Here is a 25,537-nt window from a genome sequence, read left to right on the forward strand (position 1 = left end):
TACCATAAATATGCGTGGAGCTTTATATGTTGACTCTTCTTTTAACTGACTTAAGCTCTGAGTCACTGTTTCAGGTTGTAATAATTATAAATATTAGTCAACACGGTCTATATTAAGTGAAGACCTTGCAATCCCAGGACCAGAAAGAGAGACAGGTTGTAATAAAGATTAACTGGAATATACTGACTTCTCAATTACATTGCTTAGAAGGAGGGATTTGTGGTGGGAGAGATTGCTTGTTTTTTAAAGTTCCAGTGATACTGTGTATCTTGCAAAAGACAGGATGCTTGAATAGAGTAGAGTACTGCCAACAGGATGAAGTGATATCTGACCTATACCTTGATATAACTTTGACCTATTTTATTCTTCTAAGCAAGATAAGTAGGATGTTTATCTCTCAGAAAAATTTGAACTCCAATCTTGTATGTGTTTTATGCATGAATAACTTTGTTCCTGGGAGTAGTTTCACAGAAGTCAGTATATCAGCTCACTTGAGTAAGGTAACCCACATAAATGGGTATTTATAGGAACTAGGCAACTTAATAGTTACTATTAAGAGCCTGCACCAACGGTCAGGGTAATTGATGCTTTTCTAGAATTAAATACACATAGTACAAAAGGAGGCTTTCTGCAAACACAGAACTGTAATTATTATTGAATTATGTTGAATCGACTTATTAAAATAGTGTTGGAGATATGTACGCAGTTGCTGGGTTAAGTGTAGGAGCCAACATCTTTTAGAATGTAGGTATGTTTCACTCCCGTAATTTAACGTGTGGTAGTTCTCGTCTTAGTTGTTGTCAGACGTTTCATATGAGAAGCAGGAGTTTGATTCAAGATTGAAGGCATATGAAAATATCTCCATACACTTTCATGTAAGTAGCAGTTTGGAAAACAGGAGTGTTAGGAGTGCAAAATTTACTGCAAACATGGTGCAGTATTTCTGAATAGCAAGTGACAGAGAAACCTGTATTTCCTTTAATAAAGAACTAAGAAAATGAAGCTGTGTTTGACTGTTAGCTGTTTGCTGCAGAGACTGTTTTTTTACCATGTGTTTGCAGGGTGACTAGCACAATGGGCTCCCAGTCATTGCCATAATAAATAGGGTTATATATACTAGAAATAATAAATCGGTCTTTCTGATCTCTGCCTTCCCAACAGGATGCAGGCTTCAAGTTGTTCCTTGTTTGTACTTTTCCTTCCCTAGGCATACTCGAACTGTGTTTACCTAACACTCCTTTGCTCCGTACTTACGCACTCTTCTAACTAATGTCTTATTAAATGTTTTTGAGTTGATTCGTATTGTCAATTATGATAGAAAAAACTTTTCCTTTTTCCTTCTTCCCTTTCCATTGACCATAAATACAACTATCTTATAAGCTTGCTAACTCTTAAGTTAGGTTACTTTTCAGGAGACACGTGAGAGGGAAGAAAAAAAGTACATTTAAGCAATGAAGTTCACTTAAACGCGGGTAGTGCTATTTTGATAACCACCCTGGGGGAGATATCAGAACTTATTCTTTTTGTCTAGTATGCTTGTAAAATATACTGTTTATCAAGATTATATTACAGATTAGAAATTACATATGTGTCTTTATTTCTAAATAAAAATTTCATACACTTTGTATGCCAGCATTATTACTATTTCAGTATTCAGTAAATTTGTATAGGAGACATTTTTTGCTTGCTTTTTTAAAGGAGCTTTATAGTGGTAGCAAAGATTGCAATATCCTTGCTTGGATACCTGCTCTTCGAGAGCCAGTTCCTGATGACGTTTCTGAAAAGGTAATTAATAGTTTATTCAGTTGAAATATACTCTTCGTGGCTGTTATACTTGAGAGAAAAATAATTATGTATGAAATGGATTTTCACCTTCAAAATTTTGTAACAGTACTGATTCAGAGGAAAATCACCTAGGTATTGTTTCTCTGTAATCTCCTGGTTGTTGTTCTGAGGTTTCAGGGGCCTTTTTTTTTGATGGTCTTGAAAAATCTCTTGCAGGCTTCTACCTTCTCACTTAATTAAAAGTAGTACTTTTTATTTGGTTGTTGGGCTTTCAACTTCCACTTCAGCTTCCTTAAATTCCTTACTGTTTTCTGTAGTTTATGCTCATTTGGAAGCGGGAAAAATGTCAAAGGAAAATTGCATTTTAATTTGTTTAGGAATATACTGTGTACTAAAAATATGATTAAGCTACAGATCATATCCCAATACTTTTGATACAGAAATACAATAAAGAAAATAGAGCTTGAAAGAAGACATGCAGGCTGTCACAGGGCAGATGATAAGTAGCACTATTTTCTGTGAGAGAACATGTTTTCCCTCTTACTATTAGAACTGGGCAATAAAAGTTTGAATGACCAGTATGAGGGGGAAAAAAATTTAGATTTTAAGGAACTTAAGCCATGCACAAAATAAGAGTCCAGCAACTTGTCCTGATGTTAAAAAAATCAGGAGAGACTAATATTTTGACTCATATCACACAAAAAATCCAATTTTCTAAAATTTCAGAAATGTTCCATTTTGAAAAGGATAGCAATTGTAACAAAACACTTTTTACTTTGTTTTGAAACACAACTTATTAAAAACTACCTTACATTTAAACAAAGAAAAAATCACTTTCACAGTTTCGATTACCTAAAATCAAAATGTGTTCAGTTAACCTGAAATGAATATTTTTATTCTGTTTAACTGAGAATTTTTAGAATTTTGTTTTTCAGAACAAGCAAATTATTTTTTTAGTCTGAGGGGGGGAAAAAAAGCCATTATTTACCCATCTCTGATTATAATTGCCCCCTTAAGTTTGACATTATGGAGGCTGAGTCATATGCCATTGTTTTGAAATCCGTTAAGCTACTGCTGCTGTTTACAAATGTTATAAGTTGGCACTGTCTCTGAAAGAAGCAGTTCTGCTCTCCACAGGCCACTAGTTCCTGCTCCCTCCCATGTGCTAGAACAGGCATTTGCGTTGCCTGTATTTTAAGACTCTGAACCCAGGCTAGAAGTAAACAAGCCAAAAAAAAAAAAAAAGTTTTACCCATGGTCAGAACTGTGATTTAGTGCACTGCTTGATTGCACAAACCCTTGAGCTGACACAAGGGTAAGGTGAGAACTAGTTGGAGGCAGATAGAGGCTGAGACTACTTCTTGAGACAGTAGTACTCAGTTATGCTGGGACAATGAAATTGTGTTTTAAGCAACACAAAACAAACACAAGTTATAATATCTGTATATTATATTTTACTTTTACATTTTTAGAGCTTCCAGTTAATGTTCCAGATATTTTTGTTGAAATTGGAGTTAAAAAGAATACCTTGTCTTTTCACAATTTATTCCATCTCTAATGAACAGAGTGGGCAAAGAATTGATTGCAAAAATCCAATATCGGTGAGACACACAACAGTTTGTCTGCAGATAGTAATTTAAGAAAGATGTTACCTTTGTTTGCTTTTAATGTTTTTAATTGCTTGGAGTTCTATTAAAGCAAACCGCTGAGAGAATTTTTATTTTCTTTAGTTTCTATCTCAACAGCATTTAATTCCAGCATATGAAGACGCGTGGAGCAGCAGTGAGGATGAAAGCTGAATTTCAATTGTGTGCTGATATAAACCTGACATTCAGGTACTACGTTCAAGGACTTTTGGATATTGTCAGGTTTCTTGTGGCTGGATTTTCGTACAGTTGTATTAAAGCCAGGTCTTTCAGAAGTAAGCTTCCACTTCTTTTTTGTGTCATTTTCTTCACTTTTATTGCTACATATAAAGGATTACTTTTTCGTGTCTGCTGACTTTTACGCTTACCCTTACACGTTGGTATACTTTATTCAGTGTTGAACAGCAGCTGAAAGAAAACTAAAAGTCCTTGTGACCTGTAAATAGTAGATTGTTTCTGGTATCACTAATACATAGGGAGATAATCCCTTAATTTCTGAGAGACCTGATGCAGAGGATTTTGCCTTAAGGAAGGCTAGCTCAGGGATACTTCCAGTTTATTTTCTGCAATGTCTAGGTGGAGCAGACTGAGTCCTTTTATGAGTGTCTGTGTGCAGTGGGAGCCTAAATGAATTTATGTGCCTGTTCTTTTGTGTTTTGTCAGTTTTGCAGAAGTTTCTCCATGAATGAGATGTTCAGTTCAGGAAGAGGCAGATTATCTATCCAAGTGTTTATATGGCATCCCCTATCAACTTGTGTCTGAATCTCACCAAGAAAGTTAAAAATAGAAATTAATTTTGTTAGGTTTTTGTTGTTCCTGTTAACATGTTTTTAAGGTCAGTCCTCTATGTATGAATCTCATACACGCTTCCCTAGCCAGGGTGAAGAATTCATGGACAGAAACAGGCTTGAGGTACAGTACAAGACAAAGTATGGATCATGTTTCAAGTTAGAAATATAGAATGTAGTCCTTCAAAACCCTTTGCTTTCATCTGAGTTTGTAGTCCTAATACCTACTCTGTTTTGGCAGGGAGGAGTTATGGGGGGTCATTGCCTAATCTCAATCGCTAGTTTATGCCTCAGCAGTAATGTACTCACTAATCTGAGAGCTAAGTCAGAAGTTCTCATTGGATGGAGCTGCAGCACTTCAGGGGAAAAAACAGAAGAAAGGAAATGGAGCACTTCAAGCAGTAATAATACAGTTTCTGGAAGTGAAATAAATTTATAAATAAATCAAAGATAGTAATTTGATCTTTGTATAGTGTATAGATATGATCGGTATGCATTTTTGAATTAATTCACTGTACTTCTGTATTTTAATATCTGTACAAAATATAGACTGTCACTTTCTATATCAGTCTAGATCCTAGCAGCGTGGAATAAGACAATGTGAGGAGGGAGCATATCAAGGGAATGTTTTCATTAGGCATGTTTCATATATAGTTCGTATTTTCAGGGAGAGACCCAAAATTTAACTTATGCTATTAAACGGATTGTTGCAGGGTAGAAGGCCTGCAGAAGTTTCAGCTGATGTTAGTTTAAAAGACCAGTCTGACCCTGTCACTTTACGGTAATAGAAAAAAAGGACTTAATTTTCTATTTTTTAAGTGACAGTTTTCATTACCAATGGTTATTTTTTCTATCTAAAACAGGAAAAACTGGGGAACAAATTTGAAGTGAGATTACACGTTTTGGTTTTGTCTTTAAAAAGATATCTGTTATTAGGGATGACTTTTGTTGCATGTTATAAATGTGCATATATTTTGTATATGAAAGCAGCATTGCATATATTTGGTATTTGAATTTCTAAAAGTTTACTCAATAAATCATGTCAGAGCTAATTATCAAAGAATGAATACATTATTTTTCAAATCAGTTTTCAGTGATCAGTTTCCAATCTGTAAAATGATTGCAAATGTTGATGTTACAAAAAACAGCTCTATGGTGGACCTCCTCGGAGTAAAAAGTCTTTTTTCTTATATTTCAATGGAATTGCCTGTGTTACAATTTGTGCCCAATGTCTCTTGTCCTGTCACTGGATACCAATGAGAAGAGTCTGGCTCTATCTTCTTTACTTCCTTTCATCAGGCATTTATACACATTGGTTAAGACTCCCCTGAGCTTTTTCTTCTCCAGGCTAAACAGTCTCACCTTTTTTCAGCTTCTCCTCATATGAGAGATGCTCCAAGCCCTTAACCATCTTTGTGGCCCTTTACTGAACCCACTGCAGCGTGTCCACGTCTCTCTAGGAAACCCAGAACTGAACAGAACACTACAGGTGTCACACCTGGGCTGAGCAGAGGGGAAGGATCACCTTCATTGACATGCTGGCAACTCTTCCTAATGCAGCCCAGGTTCTTGGCATTTGCTGCAAGGCTGTATTGCTGGCTCTTGTTCACCTTGCTGTCCACTAGAACCCCCAGGGTCCTTCTTTGCAAAGCTGCTTTCCGGCTGGTTGGCCCTCAGCCTGTTCTGGTGTGTGGGGTTGTTCCTCCCCAAGTACAGGACTTTGCATTTCCCTTTGCTGAATTTCATGAGGTTCCTCTCTGCCCATTTCTCTGGCCTCTCAAGGTCCCTGTGAATGGGAGGGAAATCCCCTGGTGTATCGACCACTCTTTCTGTATCGCCTGCAGACTTGCTGAAGGTGCACTCTGCTCCATGATCCGGGCCATTAATGAAGATGTTAGACAGCACTGGCCCCACTGTTGACTCCTGGGGTGCTCCGCTAACGACTGGCCCCTAGCCGGGCTTCGTGCCATTGATTGCAACCCGGAGTCTGGCCAGTTTTGAGTTCAGCCAGTTCTCAGTTCATCGCGCTGTCTGTTTATCTAATCTGTACTTCATCAGTCTGTCAGTGAAGATGTTACGGGAGACAGTGGTGAAAGCCTTACTGAAGTCAAGATAAACAACATCCACTGCCCTCCTTTCATCCACCCAGCTGGTCATTTCATCATGGAAGGCTATCAGGTTGGTCAGTCGTGATTTTCCCTTTGTAAATCGATGCTGACTACTCTCAATCACCTTCTTAACCTTCATATGTTTGCAAGTGGTTTCCAGGATTATTTGTTCCATCCCCTTCCGATGGAGCAAGGTGAGGCTGACCAGCCTGTTGTTGTTCCCTGGATCCTCTGTCTTGTTGCTCTTGAAGGCAGGAGTGATGCTTGCCTCCTTCCAGTTCTCAGGAACTTCCCCCAAATGCCATGACCTTTCAAAAGTAGTTGAGAGTGGCCTCACAAAGACATCAGCTGGTTCCCGCAGCGCTTGTGGCTGCATCCCATCAGGTCCCGTGGACTTGTGTACGTGCAGTTTGTTGAAGCGTTCCGTAACCTGATCCTCCTGCCTCAAGGGTAAGTCTTCCTTCCTGCAGACTTCCCCTCTGGTCACGGGGACTTGGGACTGCTGAAGGCAAGTCCTACGAGTAAAGACCAAAGCAAAGGATCGTTGAGAACCTTGACTTTTTCCGTGTCCTCTGTCACCAGGTCCTCTGCCCGATTCAGCCGCAGGCCCACGTTTTCCCTGATCTTCCTTTGGCTGCTGATGTACCTTCTTGCCCTTGGCATCCCTTTCTGGATTCAACTCTAAATGGGCTTTGGCTTTCCTAACGCCATCTCTGTGCTGGGAGAGTTTCTCTATATTCCTTCTGGTTCACCTGTCCCTGCTTCCACTTCTTGTATGCTTCCTTTTTATGTCTGGCTTTTGTCAGGAGCTGCTTGTTCATCCGTGCTGGTTTGCTGCCAGCTCTGCTTGACTCCCTGCACGTGGGGATGGATCATTCTTGAGCTTGGAGGAGGTGGTCTTTGGAAATCAACCAGCTCGCCTGGACCCCTCTTCTCTTCAGAGCTGTCTCTCATGGGATTCTAACAAGCAGATCACTGAATAGGGATCTATTTAGAGATGTGGAAACTTTCCTCTATAGTTTTATGGGAATTATTTTCCTATATTGTTGTATAATTTTTTGCATTATAGTAGTTTTGTGTAAATTGTCCCATGAATGCAATATGGCTTGCAGCTCAGGAAGAGGTGGACTGGGGATTATCTGCCCAGATAGTTTTCTACTCAGGTAGCTGTCAATTTAGTGTCTGAATCTGTCTCAGATAGTTAAAAAAAGAAATAGCCTTGGGGTTTTAATGCCCCTGTTAACAGTTATGTCTTCTAAACATGAATCTTCCCTAATTCTCCTCTGATATCAAATGATGATGTCATTATTATCTGTCTTGACTGTCCTCTGCTGGAAGGAGAGGAGTTTCTGGTGGGAGAAATAGAAACAGCTGTGTCTCACCTGGGCAAGAATCTAGGCCCGTTTAAAAATCCAGCAGCTGAAAACCTTGCGTACAATGGCAATAGGTGATAGGTGATGTTTAGTTTCCAAGCTGTTAAACTTCTACTGCTAGCTGGTATCTCAAACATTGATTTCTGGGAAAATTCTGCATTGGGTAATGGCGTATGCCCTATGATTTCCTTAAGTATTTAAAGTTCCCTGTAGATATGGTAAATTTGTTATTTACATTCTCCAGATAAAGGATGTGCCTTTTTTTTTTTTTTTTTATTTCTGCTGCATTCTTATGGTGACTGTATTTAATTACTAGGTGAAGTGTTCATATCCTCTGAATGAAAGATTACAAAGGTCAGTGAAGATATATATTAGTTTTCACAGAGCAGAACCAAACTCTAAGCAAAGAGGGACAGCTGCAACTGTGCATATCTTGCTTGTTTGTAAGTCAAATGTGGTAATTACCCCTGAGTCTTCACCTTCTATGACTATTCTGTTTCTATTCTTATAGCATGTCTTTATAAAATTTGTAGTGTCTGAGCTCCTTCAGAGCCAGAAGTGCAGCAAGTGGAGTATTACAGGCTTAATTGCACTTCCCATCCTTGTGTCAGTTTGAAAAAAGATTTGAAAATCCAGTCAGGGGTCAGATGTGGTGCTGTATTCATGTGGAAATAAAGTCATTCACGTGAGCAGCGACTAGCTGAGAGATGGATTCTAAATTCCCATTAAAAATAGTAAGAAAGTTTAAAGGGTTTGTTTAAACTAAACCTGACAGCACTCGACTGTAATAGCAGGTACTGGGATTTAGTATTCGTACTCCAAAGTAGAATACATATGAAAGTGCTTTCATCCTTTCAGGCTATTCCAGGAATTAGAAGACTTAGAAGACTTGTTTTGCCTGCCAGGGAAGCTGAGAAGATTTTCGTTTCAGCTTGACGCAGAAGGTACCAAAAGACAAAAAAGAATTTATTGCCTCTTACAAGAGATCAAAGAATTTCCTTTCCCTTCTAGCCTAAGGAAAGAATGGAGATGGGAGCCTGTCTGAGGCCAGCCCAATTGAAAAAAATCAGGAGAGCCTAAGAAAAGCCTCCTTCAGCTTGAGTGAAAGTTGATTTCTGTTAAAAAAAAGAAACTCTCTCTCTTTCTTCAGAGAGTCAGCTATGACTCTTTGATTATTTAAGTCTGGATTATGATACTTGAAAAAAATTAGGCAGTAAGACATCCAAGCAAAAAGCTGGTTCTTCTTCCTCCTATAGAGAGTCCTGGAAGAAGGCATTAGCACAGGAAAATAGAAATATGGTTAACTCCCAACCCAAGTACTGAAAAAACAAGTTCAGCACCATGTGCTTACCCCTTTATGCTCTTTTCTCTATCCCCAGTATTTCCACTGTTACACGTATGGTGACAAGACTAAAACTTTAGGGACTTATTTGCTACCTTTTTCACATTGTACTTGAGCTGGGCTTTTTATTGCACAAATGACATCTTTTTTTTTTTTTTTTTAATCAAGAATGAGTTCTTCATCTACTTGCTTAGCCTGATGCTTGAGATTTTAAAACTTCTGTCACTGCAAGGCTAAAGAAATTCTCAGATTTGGGAATATCAACAAAATTGAATTTTTTTTCTATGTTTAACCTTGTGTTATAGTCCTTATTCCACTTTGCACATACATATATACATATGTATGTGTGTACACAGACACATATAAATAAAAGAAACACCACTCTGAGGGCTCCTTTTGAGAAAAGGTCTCAGTCTTCAATGCAGGTAGAGGTCTAGGGCGTACAGTTAAGCTCTTCCGTGCATATTGGCCTAGCATCTGTCATAGTGAACGTATGAGCCTAGTAATAGCTTAGTACAAATTAAGTTTGAGGTCTGTGGTCAAGTTATGGCATATCAGTTAAGCCACAGGAACTGTTCAGCTACATATATTTGGCATGCAACACATATGAACTAACATGGCTAAGGTAGTCCACAGTGAAAGAGAGGTTGAGTATTTGCCATGTGCTTAGCCACTTAGATCTGTGCTGGAATACTGAGATGTCTAAGAGACATTCTTGAGGCAGCATATTGGTTACAGTGGACAGCAGTTAATATTCATAATATCCAACTAAACGAAAGTATGTAAAACGAATCAGTAAAGTGCTTTTGTGAGATTAAAGATAAGTTATGAAATAGACATGCCTTCTTTCTGCTTCCCTTGTTTTTGTTTTCTTTTAGTCTATTTTGTAAAAACAATGGGAATGGAGGGTAAGAAGGAATGACTGAGTGGCCAGGAGTTCACGCAGATGCATACCTGCTCCCCACAGCTTCATTCCTTCAGGAATGAAGGCAGGTGTACCCACCAGCACACACGTGCTCCCTGGATGACTGCTAACCAGTGTTATCCACTAAGCTGTCAACCCTTAACCACTCTCAGTCTTGCCAAATTTCACCAAGCCCAAGAAATCAGAAAAAAATATTTGGGGCTGCTGAGGAAGAGCTTTCTATTTACTTTTAAAAAAGAATTTTGAAATTGCATAGGGATATAGTTTTTTTTTTTTTAATTTTCAATTTATCACTATTTGCTTTCAAATTAACGGAGAAAGAAAACAGTATTTTTAATTATGCATTTTAGTGAGTCAAGACGTTGTGCTAGGAAGGAGACTTTCAGTCAGTCACTGAGGTCTGTACATTTGGAAGATTACAAATATGCCCTTTTCTTACAGCTGTTCAAAAGATGCCTCTGTAACCCTAAACAGGTTTTATACTAAATTTCCCTATGCCACATAGGAGATTAAAATCAGCAGTTCAAATCAGTCCATCCAGTTATTTTTACAGCCATATGTTTGCAATCTAGAGTAACGTGTTTAAGCAAGAACAGAGTAATTTGTTCAGCAAGAAAAATAATATGCCTTTATTTAATACAAGTTAGATTAATGGGGGGAGAGAAAAGAGAGTTTAGTAAAATATTTTGCTGTTGTCAGATAACAGCCACATTTGAAAGATAATAAGCATTTTCCTTTTCTGTTGGCTGCAAAGGATTTATTTAATAGGATATTTGCTTTATGTTAGTTACAGGTCTTATCCTCTAACAGAATTATTCCCAGATTAAGTTTAAGTAAATTTGAAATCATACTTTTAGAAAAGTTAGATCAAAAATGTATTCATAATGAACAGAGAAATATAGTATGCTCTTGCTGGAGATCATTGGCAAGTATAGACTTATATTTGGTAGCCGGCCAGTTTCATTTGTATTTAAAATTTGAAATTGACTCTTAATCTTCTGTTAGTAGTTCAGGATGGCCTCTGAAGGAACTGTAGGTTTTAATGCCCATATGTCTGTGTTACTTTCATCCACAAAAATATTTCTTGGTCTGTATGGAGGATCTTTAATCTGTCAGTACCATTTTAAGAAAGTTGAGGAGCCTGAAAAAGAGATCCCTTGCCTGTAACTCAGGGTACGTCTGTTCTGCTGGCAGCAGTATGATACAGAAAAGTTAACTGTAGCTTGAATGAGCAACCTAGCCAAAGCAACGCAGGCTGAAGTACTTTGCTGTGATGCTATGCTATAGCTTAGCTTATATATATATTAGACTCTTATTGCCATGGCTAGGCTACTTTATTTGGTACTGTGATAATACACTTCTTTCCTGTTCTCTGGAGATACGCTATATCAATAAGGTACAATGAATTAATCATTTTGGGGAGCCCATGTTTGTTGTAATAGAAGTTACACCAAACATTAAGCATATGGTGAGAATAGTGAGGAGTTTGCATGTTTTGTGGCAGTTGGTGGGGAGTGTCTCGTGTTGCTCAACAGTTAATTGCTGTTGCTATCACCACCTACACTGTTCTGGAGCTCCTAAGGAAATCAGCTGATTATAATTCTCATGCTAGCAAACATGAAAAAAATGTTTTGGGACTTTATGAAACAGTAGATTTATACGAAGTTCTTTTCTTTTGCCTATCACTAGTTCTTCCCGAGGGATTGTATGGCCCAGAGAATACATCTTTGCACCTAGAGCGTGCTTATGGCCTATTTCAGTTGGAGCTAAGCATCTTAGTATCTGAAGGGTCTGATGTTGTTCTGTGGTTCTGCGCTGCTACTGGTGCAGCTGGAACTGTACCCTGAGCAGAACATCTGCATGCGTTCCATGGGAAACGGTCACGGTTGGCACTCATTTTGAGTGTATGGCATATTCTCAGGGTACTGCACAAATTACTTCCCAAGGAAAAAAATTGCATCTCTCAGGTTGCACTGACCTCTGCCACCTGAATATTCATCATTGTTTATAAAGAAAGTTTCCAGAGCATTTAGTTGTTTTGCAGACAACTAGTGTACCCAAGGGCCTAAGTGAATGTTCAAAACACCTGCTTAATCCTGTTCTTCCACTGTGGATACATAATAAGGTTTAGGTTGACTAATGAAGTATATCAAAATAATTTAAATAGCACTCAGTGATGGGTGCCATGTTAAATGTAGATAACTATGAGACTGGCAGAACTCTGATGAAAGAATTATATTACTGCTTGGCAGGAGTGATTGTCTAACACCCCTGTGCTGGAATATAGGTTCCAACATCTCAGGAAGTTCATGCTGTGTGCTCTAAGCAAGTGTAAGCTCTTTTCACTGCTGTACCGTGTAACAGTGTATTTCAGCGATCTTAAGTACTGTGCCAGCAAAGTTTCTTTTCCTGCCAGAGAGAGGACAAAACAGGTGAGTCAGTAGGTGGAAAGTGGTCCAGTAGTCCACCAGACTGGCTGAGCACTAAGCTAACAATCCCAAGAAAAATGGAAGTTACAGGTAGTAAACAAAGGAGCTATTCTAGTAAGCAGTTTTTTGAAAGGGATGGTAGAGCCCCGTTTGTGCCCCGAGCTGCGCAGGACATGTATGCTCAGCAGTCCTCCATGCTACACTGGTGCACTGCAAGACCCTGTGCTCACACCTGCGGTGCCTTGGTCTGTCAAGCCCTGAGGTAAAGCTTACCCTCTGCATGGGTCAGTGCGCAAGAGCTTTGAAAGGGGTGAATCCCACACCTCTCTACCTTCCTTTTGTCTCCACTGCTTTACCCACAGTCACTTACGTTCAAGTCTTTCGTCATCACAGCTACTCTCTCTTCTCCCTCGCTCAACATCAGGCTGTTGATATCTATTGCTGTTAATTTTCATCTCCTTTCTCTGCTGCACATAGTCATTCCCACAGACAGGTCTCCAAGCGGGGACTCAGTCCTGGCCTCTCTCTACACTAAAGCCCTCAACCTTTTACTCCCCCATTGAATATTATTGATTAAGCTGTTCTGCTTAGAATCTGCAGTTCTCTTTGTTTTCAAAATATTGCCCAACCTCTCTGGGCAGTTCTTTGGCCTGCGCTCCCCTTTCTTCCCCATTTGCATTTGGTAGGCATGGCTACGTGCTTAGGTGCATACGGTGGTTTACCAGCTCAAATAGCATTTTGAGCAGAAGACCATAAGACAGCGTTGATCTGAAAGCCATTTTGGTATGTTAGAGCAGAACTGTACCCACAGAATAAGGCCAAATGAGAGGGAGTATTCATTAGCTTTTTCATAATCCTATGTTAACATATACAAGCAGTTTCTGGAATAACACTAGCTGCTATTTCACTCATTTAGACTCAATGGAATATTTTCCTATGACAAAGAAGTGCTTTAGTTCCCGCCCTTCCAGTATTTGCTTATTACAGTCAGTAGAAAACAATTGTCTTGAAAAACTGACACTTAAATATTATTTATAATTGACCTATTTTCATTATTATTTTCTTCAGTCACCTGCATCTTCTTAAAACATTACTAACTTCAACTAAGTTATTAAATAAATGTTGAATATCTACTTTATCTAAAAAGGTATTTAGTTAAATAAAAGCGTAGCTAAAATATTGCAGAAATCTCTGAAAATTATCAGTGCTAACTGCCATACTAAAGACTTCAACTTTGTGCAATGTGAAACAGCTACCAGCTTTGTTCTTTGTCCCGATTTGTAGATTCTGCTTCTCCTACCCACATTCGTATTTCTGCCTTTCTCTTCATTATTTTCTAAATGCTCTTTCATCTTAAGCTTAGGCTAGTCCAAGCTGAATTGGTTAATTCCCCTTTAAAACGGTCTCCACTGCCTCATCGTTCGTCACCATATCTAATGCCAGCAGCCTCCCTGAGTCAAAGCTGTAAGGTCTTCTCCACCTAAAATACCCAGTGTCGAGATTTTACCACTTCTTCCTCTATAACTATTTATAAAATCTGGTCTAACTTTTTCTGTTCCAAGAGTCCACTAACTTTCATTCCCTCACCTTCCATCTTGATTAATTCCTCTTTACTTACTTACTCCCACGTTTCCATTCTACCACCTATTTAATGAAAGGTGCCACAAATTTAAGACACTTCTCATGCTAAAATCTTGGTGTCTTCTTTGACAACTTTTGCTTTTATTCTCTCACTACATTACTTCCTCTTTAAACCCCTTCCTCTTTAAACGCCTTCAATACCATTCATAATTCTGATCTAGCCTACTTAAGTAATCTTTGTTCATTTACTCTTCCAGCAACTATCTCTACCCTTCTTACTACCTTACTCCAAGCTGGTCTACCCAGCTTGTAACGTCTCATTCATATCAGATTTCAAGACCCACTTTTGTCATTACGTCTGTAGAAAATGAGTCAGACTTTTGTTATGGTTACCTCTTAAATATTCATGAGGAGGTGTTTCAGTGTTATGTTTTCAGCAGCATCCCATGCTGTCCCTTTATTGTGTGTGTCTCAGGTCGTCAATAACCCCGAAAATTGACACCTGACATAGCTGACAAACATACCTTGCTTCTTCTGGGTGATCACCATTATCTAACTTTTTAAAATCACTCCTCTTCCTTTCTACTGTCGTAACCTTTTAACTGTTCATTGTATCAAGACTCACATCTTCTTGATACTATAATGCAACTAGCACACCTTTTAGGCACTTGAGACTATGCTAATAATCCTAACGAGTCTATTTGCAAAAAGATATCACAAATGTATTAAATATATGAATGATTAAATGTACCAGGTAAGCCTTGATCTAACATAAGCAGCAAAACCAAGTGGTATTTTATTACATCCACAGATGTATTCTGAATTATTACAGGATGATTAACCAAGAAATGCAGAGTATATTTAAGGAACGCTGCACACAGTGCTTTAACGGAGGGGCTAAACTTTGTAAAAAGAACAACATAGTGAAAACTGCTTTGAGAAAATGACACTTTTCCTCAGACCCTATTAAAATCTGAGCACATGCTGCACAAAGCATAGAGGATTTCCCCGAATGGACTTAACAGAAATCTGCAAGCAAGTAGATGCTCTACATTATTCTAACTCCACCCAATGTCATCCCACTCAGAGTTATCACCTATTGCAGATGACAAAGTCATTACCAGTGATGGCAATGCCAGAGACAGTCAATGGAAAGAGCCCTACTCATGTCCCTGTCACTCAGGCTGCCCCAGAGCAGCCTCTAGAATTTGTAGCTTTGAGCCCCTCCAGGCTGTTAAGGTAAAGGCAGGCTAAACAGGCACTGGGATGTCTTGGCAGTTGTGTGAGAGAGTTCAAAGTGGCTAAAATTAGCTTTGCTTCACCTCTCCTCAGGTAGCAAGAAGGGAAGCTCTGATGTAGGAATCGAATGCTTCTTTAGCACAAAAATCCTGCTATGGCTTGGCAGAGTCTTTAAAACAAATCCAGGATAATGGAAGAAATTTGTATGGAAACTCACTGCTTTGTCTGCTCAGGTTATTTCTCTCCTTTTTTTCCTATCTAGTCCATCTCCTTTTTATATTTTTAGACAGTTCGCATCCTCCTTACCTTCCTTGGTAGCCTGTTTGGAAAAAGAAGGTGTTTTCTTGGGAACTCTAATCTAAAAGCCTTTTAACTATTAAAGATTAACCACTAAAGCAGCTGTGGAAAAGCACACATTTTCATGACACTTGACACTAGCCTGCCATGTTCTGAAACTCAGTTGCTATTAGTAATCCTTTAACAGCTTGTTCACACTTAACAGGTTAATAGGAAGACAAGTCCAGGTCCTGTGTGGAAAATGTACAAATGCCATGAAAGCCTCTGACTGCAAGCAAGCAAGTGTAGAAGCCTGTCTTTATAGTGGCACAATTTGTTAGAGATTTTGGTTTTGATGAAGCTTCCCAGTGAGTTGGTTTCTGAGAGTGACTTGGGCTCTTTCGAAACAGAGGGACTGAGGCTGCACGCGTGCCTGTGCTCAGAGGGAAAAAAGGATGAATTTAGCAAATGGGGGAGTGCAAACAAAACATTCTTCTGGAGAGGATGATGCGCATGTCTGTCTGGAAAAGCAAAGCTCTAAAATAATCACACAGATAGAAAACCCAATGCTAGGGCACTGGTAGTAGTTTTCCAAACAGTATCTATTACTATGTTGAATTTAGGGGCCAAAGATTCTGATCTAAATGCTCAAAACATTACAACTTTAGTTAGATTTCCCTATACATTTACAGAGATTTGGATCTTTTCTTTACATAAGGTGATCAAAAGCAGTTTCCAATGTCAGGGAGTTGTTTCCTCCACAGCACTTTGCTTAGTCCCTCTTTAGTGATATTGATTTGTTTCTGCTTCACCATAAAATCACAGTGGTTTCACCATTTAGAGACAATTAGCTAAATTTTTCAAAGAATGAGTACTAGGTGGAGCTAGGCTTTGAGATTTCTTTTATTTTAGGAATCTCAGTGATATTTCAAATGGCTTGCCTTAAAAGAAAAAAATCATTAGTTCTGTTATAAATTAATTTGTGCTTTGGAAGCACCTGAATCCTCTAGCAGAATCAAAGACCAAACATCCTGGGACAAGATCCAGCCATGCTGACAATCAGAAAGACGGTGAGACAAAGGGAATGACAATGGCTTTTCTTGAAGATTTATTTTCAATTGTTAATTTATTTTTATTGTTATTACATTAACTGGCAGTATGTAGGATTATTTCTTTAGTATTTGCTGCCAGATCTTAGACCAGAAAGATTAGATCCGAGTGCCCTGAAAAGAGCACTAATTGCTGTATGGCTATGAAAATACTGCTACCAGGAAATGATGCTGCTTGGGGGTAACTTCCTTTTGCTAGTGTTCAGTACATGACAAAGACAAGCGACCTTAAAAATGGTAAGAGAGAACAGTAAATACAGCAATTTAGTTATTTCCTCATGCCACAATGACATTATCTCTGCAGGCACAGATTTCCACTGCATTCGTATGCATGAGCTTATGTAGCCTTTGAGAATTTTTATGTGTATAACTCATTATAAACAGTAATGACCAAGATCAACCTGAGAGCAGCCTGTAAGACATTAGTCAGAAATGTTTCTGAAAACCTTGATATAAGCTCAGAAATTGCATTTTGTCCTCCAGTTGCATCTCTCAGTATGCAAAGGTGAGCCAAATACAATGATGGTTTCCCTTGACCACAGTAAACCCTTGGATAAGACACTGGTTGTCAGCAAAGAGGGAGAGAAGGAACTAAGCTTCAGACATTCAGAAATGCTTGATAAGCCATATTAGAAAGCCGTGTTAGAAAGATAACAACTAGGAAAGTATAAGTTTCTTTTTGAAATGCTGATTTTTTTTATAAGATTGAACTTGCAGCTCTTTACAGTTGCATTAATCTCAGCTAATCTGTTCCAGCTGTTCTTATAACACATTATTTTGCCTGTGGCTGCCCTAGAGTGAGCATTAAGCCATGTCAAAATGGGTGGAGATATAAAAACAAGTTGACCTAAAAGGATTTTTTTCAGCTCCCACCTACACATAAAAGTCAGATAATGCTCTGCCATCTGATATGGAGCAACAGTCCCACTTCCACCTGTTAATCTTGACCTATTTAAATTCTCAAGCCCAACAGTAAAAAAAAAAACTGCAGAAGAGGAAGAATGACAGCACCTCCTATGAAGCACACTGTAAGACATAAAAGCTGTTGCATGCAAATTGCTTGACATTTCCCCATATACAGCTATTGAAGATGGCAGAAATCTGCTTGGGTGAGTGTCCTCACTTTGACAGTAGTCCAGGTTTATCTGTGTCAGTAATACACCCTGTAGGATCTGAAGTTCCTCGTTGACGAGTCTAATTTCTCAGATAGAATGGAAAGTCAGTGATCTTTTTTGGAAGAAACCTTTTGGTATACTAATTTCAGGCTAAAACTTTCACAAGTTTGTTTGATGTTTTTTTCTTCTACCTTCCTTCCATTCTGGCCTCCAGCTCCCTTACAAGTAAATGAAGTTTCACTGCAGATTCACCAAGACAGAATGTGTTTTTCAAGTTATGTCACCATTCACATCTTGAAGTCTTGCTTTGAGCCTCACTGTTTGATGATGCATACCTTTAGGCATATTTTCGGCAGGGCATGTTATCAGCAAAAGCCTATATTCTGAACTTTACCAATGATATATAAGCTGGTAGTAACATAGTAACATAAGGAATTTTGAGTACTTCAGAACAAATCAGACTACTTTGCTCATCTCTATAAGCAACTCACACCTATATCACTAGTAGTGCCTCTTAGTAGTTGTGTCTGCTTAACAGACCACTCTCAGGGAGAAAATACTGCCTTGAAGATCAGTGACATTGCGGGAATGAAATGCATCTGTGCTGGCCTATTTTGAATCGTTCCTTTGTCTGTCACAGACCTGCACAGGGTGTTTTCCTTGAGGTACTAGTAAAGCCAAGATGACAGAATCCCAAAAAGGAAGCCATGCTGAGGTCAGTAACAGTCCAAACAACGGTCAGTTAACTCCTGAGGTCAGCTCCTATCCTCTCTCCTCCACTCCTGCCACAGTGCTAATTAAGTACAACCCAGTTTTGTTAGGCTTTGTAGTTTTAAGAGTATTTCCTCAGCTCTCAAGTAAGCTTTAGTTATTTGTTCTGAGTTTGATGATCCTGTAGTTATGCTACTAGCGGCATTTGAGTTAGCAAGAATAAGAGTTCGGGTATGTTTGTGCAAGCTATTGGGATAGTAAGTGTAAGTGCTTCTCCTTTAGAAGGAGAACTTTTAAGTTGCAATGGGAAGGTATGTGTTGTTTTGCTGGTATGTGATCCTGGTTTGTGTTTAGTGTGAAAATCTCACACTTGATTGTAAAGGCTCAAAGAAAAGAGGAATGCAGTAAGTAGTGCTTTGAATAAAAGTCTTAGTATAATCTAAAACTGTCTACCTTCTTCCTGAAAAGGAATTGATGATGAGTGTTGTCAAGCTGTAAATTCATAGAGGAAAAGATGGTGATGGGTATGCATATCTGTATAAGCTGGTCAGGAGCGTGTAGAAAAGACTAAACTTCTTGGCTGGAGAATGCTAGGGATAGCACTCACCTAAGCAGATTAGAACTATTGAGCACAGCAACACACTAGCACAGCTTAGCTATTTGTGTGTACTGATTCTGTTTTCACTTTGTTTTGTTGCAGTGTTAAAACTCAGATTATAGGGTATCTGTGAAGAGGGAAGATGCAAAAAAGGATTATATTCTTTCTCTCTGTTCCTATGGAATGAACTTGTTGCCTGAAAGGAGGGGGAACACCAACACTACAACTGAGCAGAAAAGGATTTTGGGGTAGTTTGGGTGACAAAACTGTAAGGGGGGAGCTGCATCACATCCCCCTCCCAGCAGAGTGCCTAGAGAATCAGCCTGGTGTAACAGAGCTATTAAGTGCCCTGGCTTTTGCACTGGGCAGATGGAGAACTGTAGAGAGATGCTCAGCACTCTGACTGCTGCACTTCTTACAGGAAAGGAATGCAATTTGCTGCAACTTCAGGATTGGGTGTTCAACTTATGAAACAGCAGAACTAAATACTCATTCATCTCTTCTTACTATTCTTTCTTCTGCTTATTCAGTATGAAAGCCTATTACTTCATATGATTTTCAGCCATCCTTCTGGATTGATATATGCAATGACTCTAAGTCTTGGCACACTTCTGCTAGTAATTATTATAGAGCTTATGAAAATTAGCTGAACCAATGAACTTGTTCCAAATTTACATTGAAGTAATCAAGAGAGGGATCCACCATACAGAGAATGCTATCAATGAGCAGAAAACTAAGGCTTGTTCAGCTGCTTCATTCCCTGAGCATTCTTCCTCTTTGGGGTGCAGCATATAGCTGGCATTTAGCCAGTCTTGGTCAACGCATTCATCAGTGACATGGGTCAGAGTATACCCTCAGCAGGTTTGCTGATGATACAAAACTGGGAGGAGTGGCTGATACACCAGGGGGCTGTGCTGCCATTCAGAGGGACCTGGACAGGCTGGAGAGCTGGGTGGAGAGGAACCTCCTGAAGTTCAACAAAGGCAAGAGCAGGGTCCTGCACCTCGGGAGGAAGAACCCTACACACCAGTACGGGTTAGGGGTTGACCTGCTGGAAGGCAGCCCTGCAGAGAAGGACCTGGGAGTCCTGGTGGACAAGAAGTTGACCATGAGGCAGCAATGTGCCCCTGTGGCCAGGAGGGCCAATGGGATCCTGGGGTGCATTAGGCAGAGTGTTGCCAGCAGGTCGAGGGAGGTGATCCTGCCCCTCTCCTCAGCCCTGGGGAGGCCTCCCCTGGAGTACTGTGTCCAGTTCTGGGCTCCCCAGTCCAAGAGAGACATGGCACTCCTGGAGAGAGTCCAGCGGAGGGCTACAAAGATGATGAGGGGACTGGAGCATCTCTCCTCTGAAGAAAGACTGCGAGAGCTGGGCCTGTTCAGCCTGGAGAAGAGAAGACTGAGAGGGGATCTGATCAACGTGTACAAGTATCTGAAGGGAGGGTGTCAAAAGGACGGGCCAGACTCTTCTCTGTGGTGCCCAGCGACAGGACAAGAGGCAACGGGCAGAAACTGAACCACAGGAAGTTCCATCTGAACCTGAGGAAAAACTTCTTTCCTGTGAGGGTGACTGAGCACTGGAACAGGTTGCCCAGAGAGGTAGTGGAGTCTCCTTCCCTGGAGATATTCAAAACCCACGTGGAGGTGATCCTGGGCAGTGTGTTCTAGATGACCCTGCTTGAGCAGGGAGGTTGGACTAGATGATCTTGGAGGTCCCTTCCAACCTCATCCGTTCTGTGATTTAGGGTCATGATGATTTGGGTTAGCTTTAGAAAGAAAATCTTGAGACAACTGTGTATGTTTTCTGGTGGGAGCCTGTTTCCTTATAAGCAGTGGTTCCCCAAGATAATAGGGGAAAAATCTCTGATTTCCATAAGGGTAGTATCCCTATGAGAAACTGTTTCTTGGCTTATTGCAGAAGTTTTGTTTGTACGTGCTTTCCTTATTTACTGTCTCTCCTGCACAGTTGTAACTGATCATTTGTAGGGACTGGAAGATTGTAAGCAGTCCTAGGAAAAGAATCTTTAAGATGCTGCAGCATCTTGCCATGCAGTTGGTTGATTTAACTGCTTCTGTAGCTGTCTATCTAACTCCATAGAGAAGCACAGATTCTTTCTACTGAGTGTGACAGAAGGTTCTCTCTTACTCTTTAGATTAGACCAAATCTGTGACTCTAGAGTCTAGTTTTCTGATGGCTGCTACCAATACCTTCCAGCGTATCTATACCATCTCATTTTAACATGTGCTGTCAGTGACACGAGGGCCTCTTGTAACTCTAATAACTTCTGGGTGTAACAGAACACCAGCACAGTGCATTCTTTCATAATGGAAAATGTCCACATTTCTACATGTAGGTGCTTAATAATGGAAGATGTCCTTAATGCCTTTTGCAAATGTTTTTAGAAAACCAAATATATAGGTGGGTTTTTTTGTTTTTTAGTTTCAAAAGCCTAACTTAAAATATCTGACCTGTGGTAGTACTACAGGTATGAGAGGTCTCAGAAGAAATGTCATTAGCTATGAAACGAAATATATAGACTTCTATCTCTTGACTGCAATCATGTGACAAGAATCAGGAGTTCAAAGAGAGACCCACATGGTATAGTGGATTACTACACAATGGATTCAAATGCAACTATTACATAAAGAATAAAACTGGCTGGTAATTAGGTAATGGAATTACTTTTCTATGAATCTTTGTAGGAATACTTTAGGAATCATTTCCTAAAAAGTTTCCAATGCTGTTAATATTCCCCAGTAGACACAGGAGCACTTCTTCTGATTCTTCTCCCATATTCAGGTTTTTGTGCTTCAAATACATTTCTAGAGAATACTAATCTCTAAAAGGCTCTTAAAACAGCATCTCATCAACAAAATGACAGTCTAAAAATCTTTTAGTCAGTAGAAGAGTAGCATCTGAGCTATCTTAATTCTAGTAAGGTATCAAAATGAGGACAAATATTGGTTGGCAGTATTCATAGCAAGCACAGTTCTTAACTCTGCATAGACCTGGAGCTGAGTCTTCAGTGTCTTATAAAACCCACAGAATTGTCTCCAGTTTCTTTGTCTGTTTCCTCCTGCTCCGCTCTTAGATCATGAATGTATGGAACTCAAAAGGCTGCTTAGCTCAATGGTAATTCTCGTGTAATTTGGTAATTCCAACCTTGGCCACTCTGTGATGTGCAGCTTTGACATGCTGACCGTTGAGAAGCCTAGTTGCTACTACCTCTTGCTTCCAAATTTAAATGCCCCTGACTTAGTCTTGCCTTGTGTTGCTCTGCTTTCTTTGTGTGTGCAGGGCACAGCTCCCTCCTTCATGCTGCCTATCCTGTGCTACATATAACTGTATGTTAATCATTTACCTGCCCTGAGCAGGTCAACCATTATTTCTATCTTCTCTCAGACTTGTCCAATGATTAGAACTACCTTTGCTCCTGAAGTATACCAAAGGTGAGGCCATATACTCTCTTTACGAGGATCTGGTTTGAAGAGACAAATAGTAGCTGTGCTGTTGGCATCAGATGTGTTAGGGCTGTTAGTTTGTATCTGCTAATTGTTGTTAGTTTTTTGTGTTAATGACAGCAGCCTGGCATTTTGAAGTCTACAGGTGACCTACTTAATTTTTATTATTACGCAGCATGCTGTCCCATTTTATCTCAGCCAAGGTAGCCCTATCAAGCTTGGGAAAACAGATACTACAACACATGATGAATATTAGTTGCTTATTGAGCCACACAGCCGCAGCCCTCAGGAGAAGTCAAAATTTATTAGTCTAAGGCTCCCAAAGGCTCTGCCTGAGCAGGGATGTGCTAGCTTTTAAGGTCTCTTTGTAGTTTTTCTTGGCTGATGTCTTAAGAAGTGGTTTGAAGCAAGAAATCAAAGAAGTTTCCAACTTTTGAAAATTAAGAGGTGGGGGGGGGGGTGTTATTAGTTTGTTTGTTTTTTCTTCATGGGTAAGACATATGAAATTGCTGCATGGATTGTTTTATTTCTTCATATCCCTTTTTAGCCAAACCCAGTGATCTTAAGACGTCCTCTTAAAAGCCTCAGGATTTCTTCACTCAGCATAATCGTAACAGTTCCAACAGAAGCATGAAGCAAACCCAAAAGCTCGAGGTCCTCCTCCTAATCTCCAGCCTAATCAATTGCTCAGTGATGTGAATTTCTACAGGGTCCCTATGTTTCTCCATCCCTGTCGCATCACCTGATTTTCAGCCCCTTGTAGTATTTTCACTCTCATAACAAGCTTTCTATGTTGGTTCTGCCTCTTGCGAACTCAAGCTTCTTGTGGTGTGGTGGTTTCAAACTTCTTGCTGCCCTCCAACTTAGAGACCCCTTCTGCACTTACACATTGATTATTAATTTCATAGCAACAGCTTGCATTCTTCCATCTTATCTTTTCTCTACACCTCATAAAAGGAGTTTCCCTCTTTTCTTCACTTTTACCTTTACACCTCTCTGCTCCTTATTTCTGCCTCTTCTTTTGATTCAAGGTGTTATCTCCTTGCTTGTCATCTCAAAGGCTGTATTTTATAGCTTTCTATGGACTTAAGTGACAGACAAACGAAAATGAAGCACCTCCTTACACTTCAGAAATTCCCCATAACCCGTCATTGGGCTCCATATTTCTCTAGATCGGAGTTATTTGGGGGAAATTATCCTCATCCAGGATAGTTTCAAAGCAGGGAACGTACACATATTGCAGTCTCTTTGGGGTGAGAGTAGGACCTAACGCACAACTGGTCAGGATTAGCTCAATACTTAATTTTTTTAAAACAACGAATTATTCAGCCTTCCTAGCTTTGCCTTCAGTGAACCTCAGTGGTCGTTGATCCCTCAGCATAACGAAGTCATGCCGAAGTTCTGCAGTTCCCCGTGCTTGTGGGAAGTACTAATAAGCGAGCTACAGGCACCAGGAGAAACACTTGAACACCGCAGCGGTGGGTCCTGCAACAGGGAGAAAACAGATCTTTTTTCTCGCGTTTTTCACACCCCGCCGCACCCGAGGGCGCAGCCGCGTGAGACGGGCCGGGCCGCCCCCCTCGGCGGGGCCGGGGCTACGCGGGCGGGCGGGGCCGGTGACTCAGGGCCGCCCGCCCCGGCGGGGGTGAGCGCGGCGGGGGGCGGCGCCGGGGCGGGCGGGGCGGAGGGGAGGGGAGGAGGGGGCCGGTCCGAGCCACCACCCGGCCGGGCCGGGCCGGGCCGCGGAGCAGTTGCTGTCCGGCGGCTGCGGGGACAGGTGGGGTCGCGCCGCGTGAGTGCTGCCGGGGGCGCTCGGGGAAACTCCGCTCCGGCCCGGCGCGGGGTGGGGTGGGGGCCCGCTACCTGCCGCCGGGAGCGGCCGCGGGGTGTCGGCTGGGGCGCGCCGTGCCCAGCGCGGCGGAGGGCGCGCAGCCCCGGGGCGGCCGGGCCGGGCCGGGCGGGGGCGAGGGCGAGGGGGCGCGTCTGCCCCGGGCCCCTCCGTGTCTGCACGAGGGCACGGGCGTCCGCCGGGCCACGCTCCCGCCGGGCTTGCGCTCGCCGGGCTGGGGCAGCTGGGGCCGCGCCTCGCGGTGCCCGTTCCCCAAGCCCCCGGCTGTGCCCTGCAGACTATCGTGCATGCTGAGCTCATTGCCCCATCTTGAAGAGCAAGTAGCACCAAAGGTGAAACATGGGGAAGGCCTCTGCCTTACGCAGTAGGGCTGCATCAAGGATTTTATTCTTAAAAAATGCCATCTGTGATTCCACACCCAAGAGAGAAGAGTTGGCAAGAAATGGAGGCCTCTTCCTCTGCAGGGGTTACAGTTGGAGACAGCCAGGGGAGGGTTGTGGCCCATGTGCTTAAGGTGATATTAAAGTGTAAGGCTGGAAGGATGATGTCTAGTCAGGGGTTGTCTAGCTAGCCACAAGCAGGGCAGCTCTGCCTGGCCTGCTATCTTTCTCTTGAGGTGAGACAGGTCTTCTGGTGTTAGTGTGCTTGGTGAGTACAACCCTAAGGACTGGCAGCGTCAATAACATGATGCGATGAGGAAATAAGAACGGTTGCTGGTGCACATGGCCGACAAGGCTGTATCACGCCAGGCTCTTGGACTTGTCCTTTGTGAGCGTGGATCTATGTTGCTTGTTTGAGCTGATTCCAACTGGGTTTTAGGCCTTACCGCCCCTAAAATAGAACCGAGTCCATTGTACATGGGTCCATCCAAGACATATGTGAAGCTGCAGACTAACTTTTACTGACTTCTTTGCTTGCTTGTAGAGGAAATCAAGTTGCCTAAAGCTGTTAGAACCTTACAGCCGTGTATGGTACCTTCTTTCCTTACTTTGCTGTAACTCAGTCCTGCCCGGAACTGAGTGTCTATCCATACTGGAGATCACCATGTGGGAGTAGTTTGAACGAGTTTTTCTGGTTGTCGGTAGCAGCCCGGTGCTGGTGCTGACAGCTTGGGAATTCGGCACTGCCTAATTTATTCTGCTGCTCAGCATCTGGGATGCTGGCTATGACACAGTCTGGCTTGCTTACAGCTGGCTTGGGTAGT

The 25,537-nt window shown here is 41.1% G+C and overlaps 2 protein-coding genes across 17 annotated transcripts in view; both read left to right on the forward strand.

Annotated features, from left to right (window-relative positions):
• Positions 1–5,415, forward strand: part of LOC138060895 (DNA excision repair protein ERCC-8-like) — a 33,013-nt gene extending 27,598 nt beyond the window's left edge. For 2 of the 6 annotated variants that reach the window (XM_068926096.1, XM_068926101.1), the window contains exons 11-13: positions 795–875; positions 1,699–1,785; positions 3,516–5,410. In XM_068926096.1, coding sequence (XP_068782197.1) covers positions 795–875; positions 1,699–1,785; positions 3,516–3,584 — 237 coding nt within the window. In that variant the 3' untranslated portion in view covers positions 3,585–5,410. Of the gene's footprint in view, positions 1–794; positions 876–1,698; positions 1,786–3,515 lie in introns of all 6 variants that reach the window. The other 4 variants (XM_068926100.1, XM_068926102.1, XM_068926098.1 and 1 more) reach the window with 3 other exon arrangements.
• Positions 5,416–6,375: 960 nt separating this feature from the next.
• Positions 6,376–25,537, forward strand: part of LOC138060844 (very long chain fatty acid elongase 7-like) — a 54,759-nt gene continuing 35,597 nt past the window's right edge. For 2 of the 11 annotated variants that reach the window (XM_068926117.1, XM_068926104.1), the window contains exon 1: positions 24,174–24,261. The gene's annotated coding sequence lies outside the window, so the exon portion shown is untranslated. Of the gene's footprint in view, positions 6,398–8,573; positions 8,645–24,069; positions 24,130–24,167; positions 24,277–25,537 lie in introns of those variants that run through there. The other 9 variants (XM_068926116.1, XM_068926114.1, XM_068926110.1 and 6 more) reach the window with 9 other exon arrangements.

Source organism: Struthio camelus, chromosome W (assembly GCF_040807025.1).
Source record: "Struthio camelus isolate bStrCam1 chromosome W, bStrCam1.hap1, whole genome shotgun sequence".
Taxonomy (NCBI): domain Eukaryota; kingdom Metazoa; phylum Chordata; class Aves; order Struthioniformes; family Struthionidae; genus Struthio; species Struthio camelus.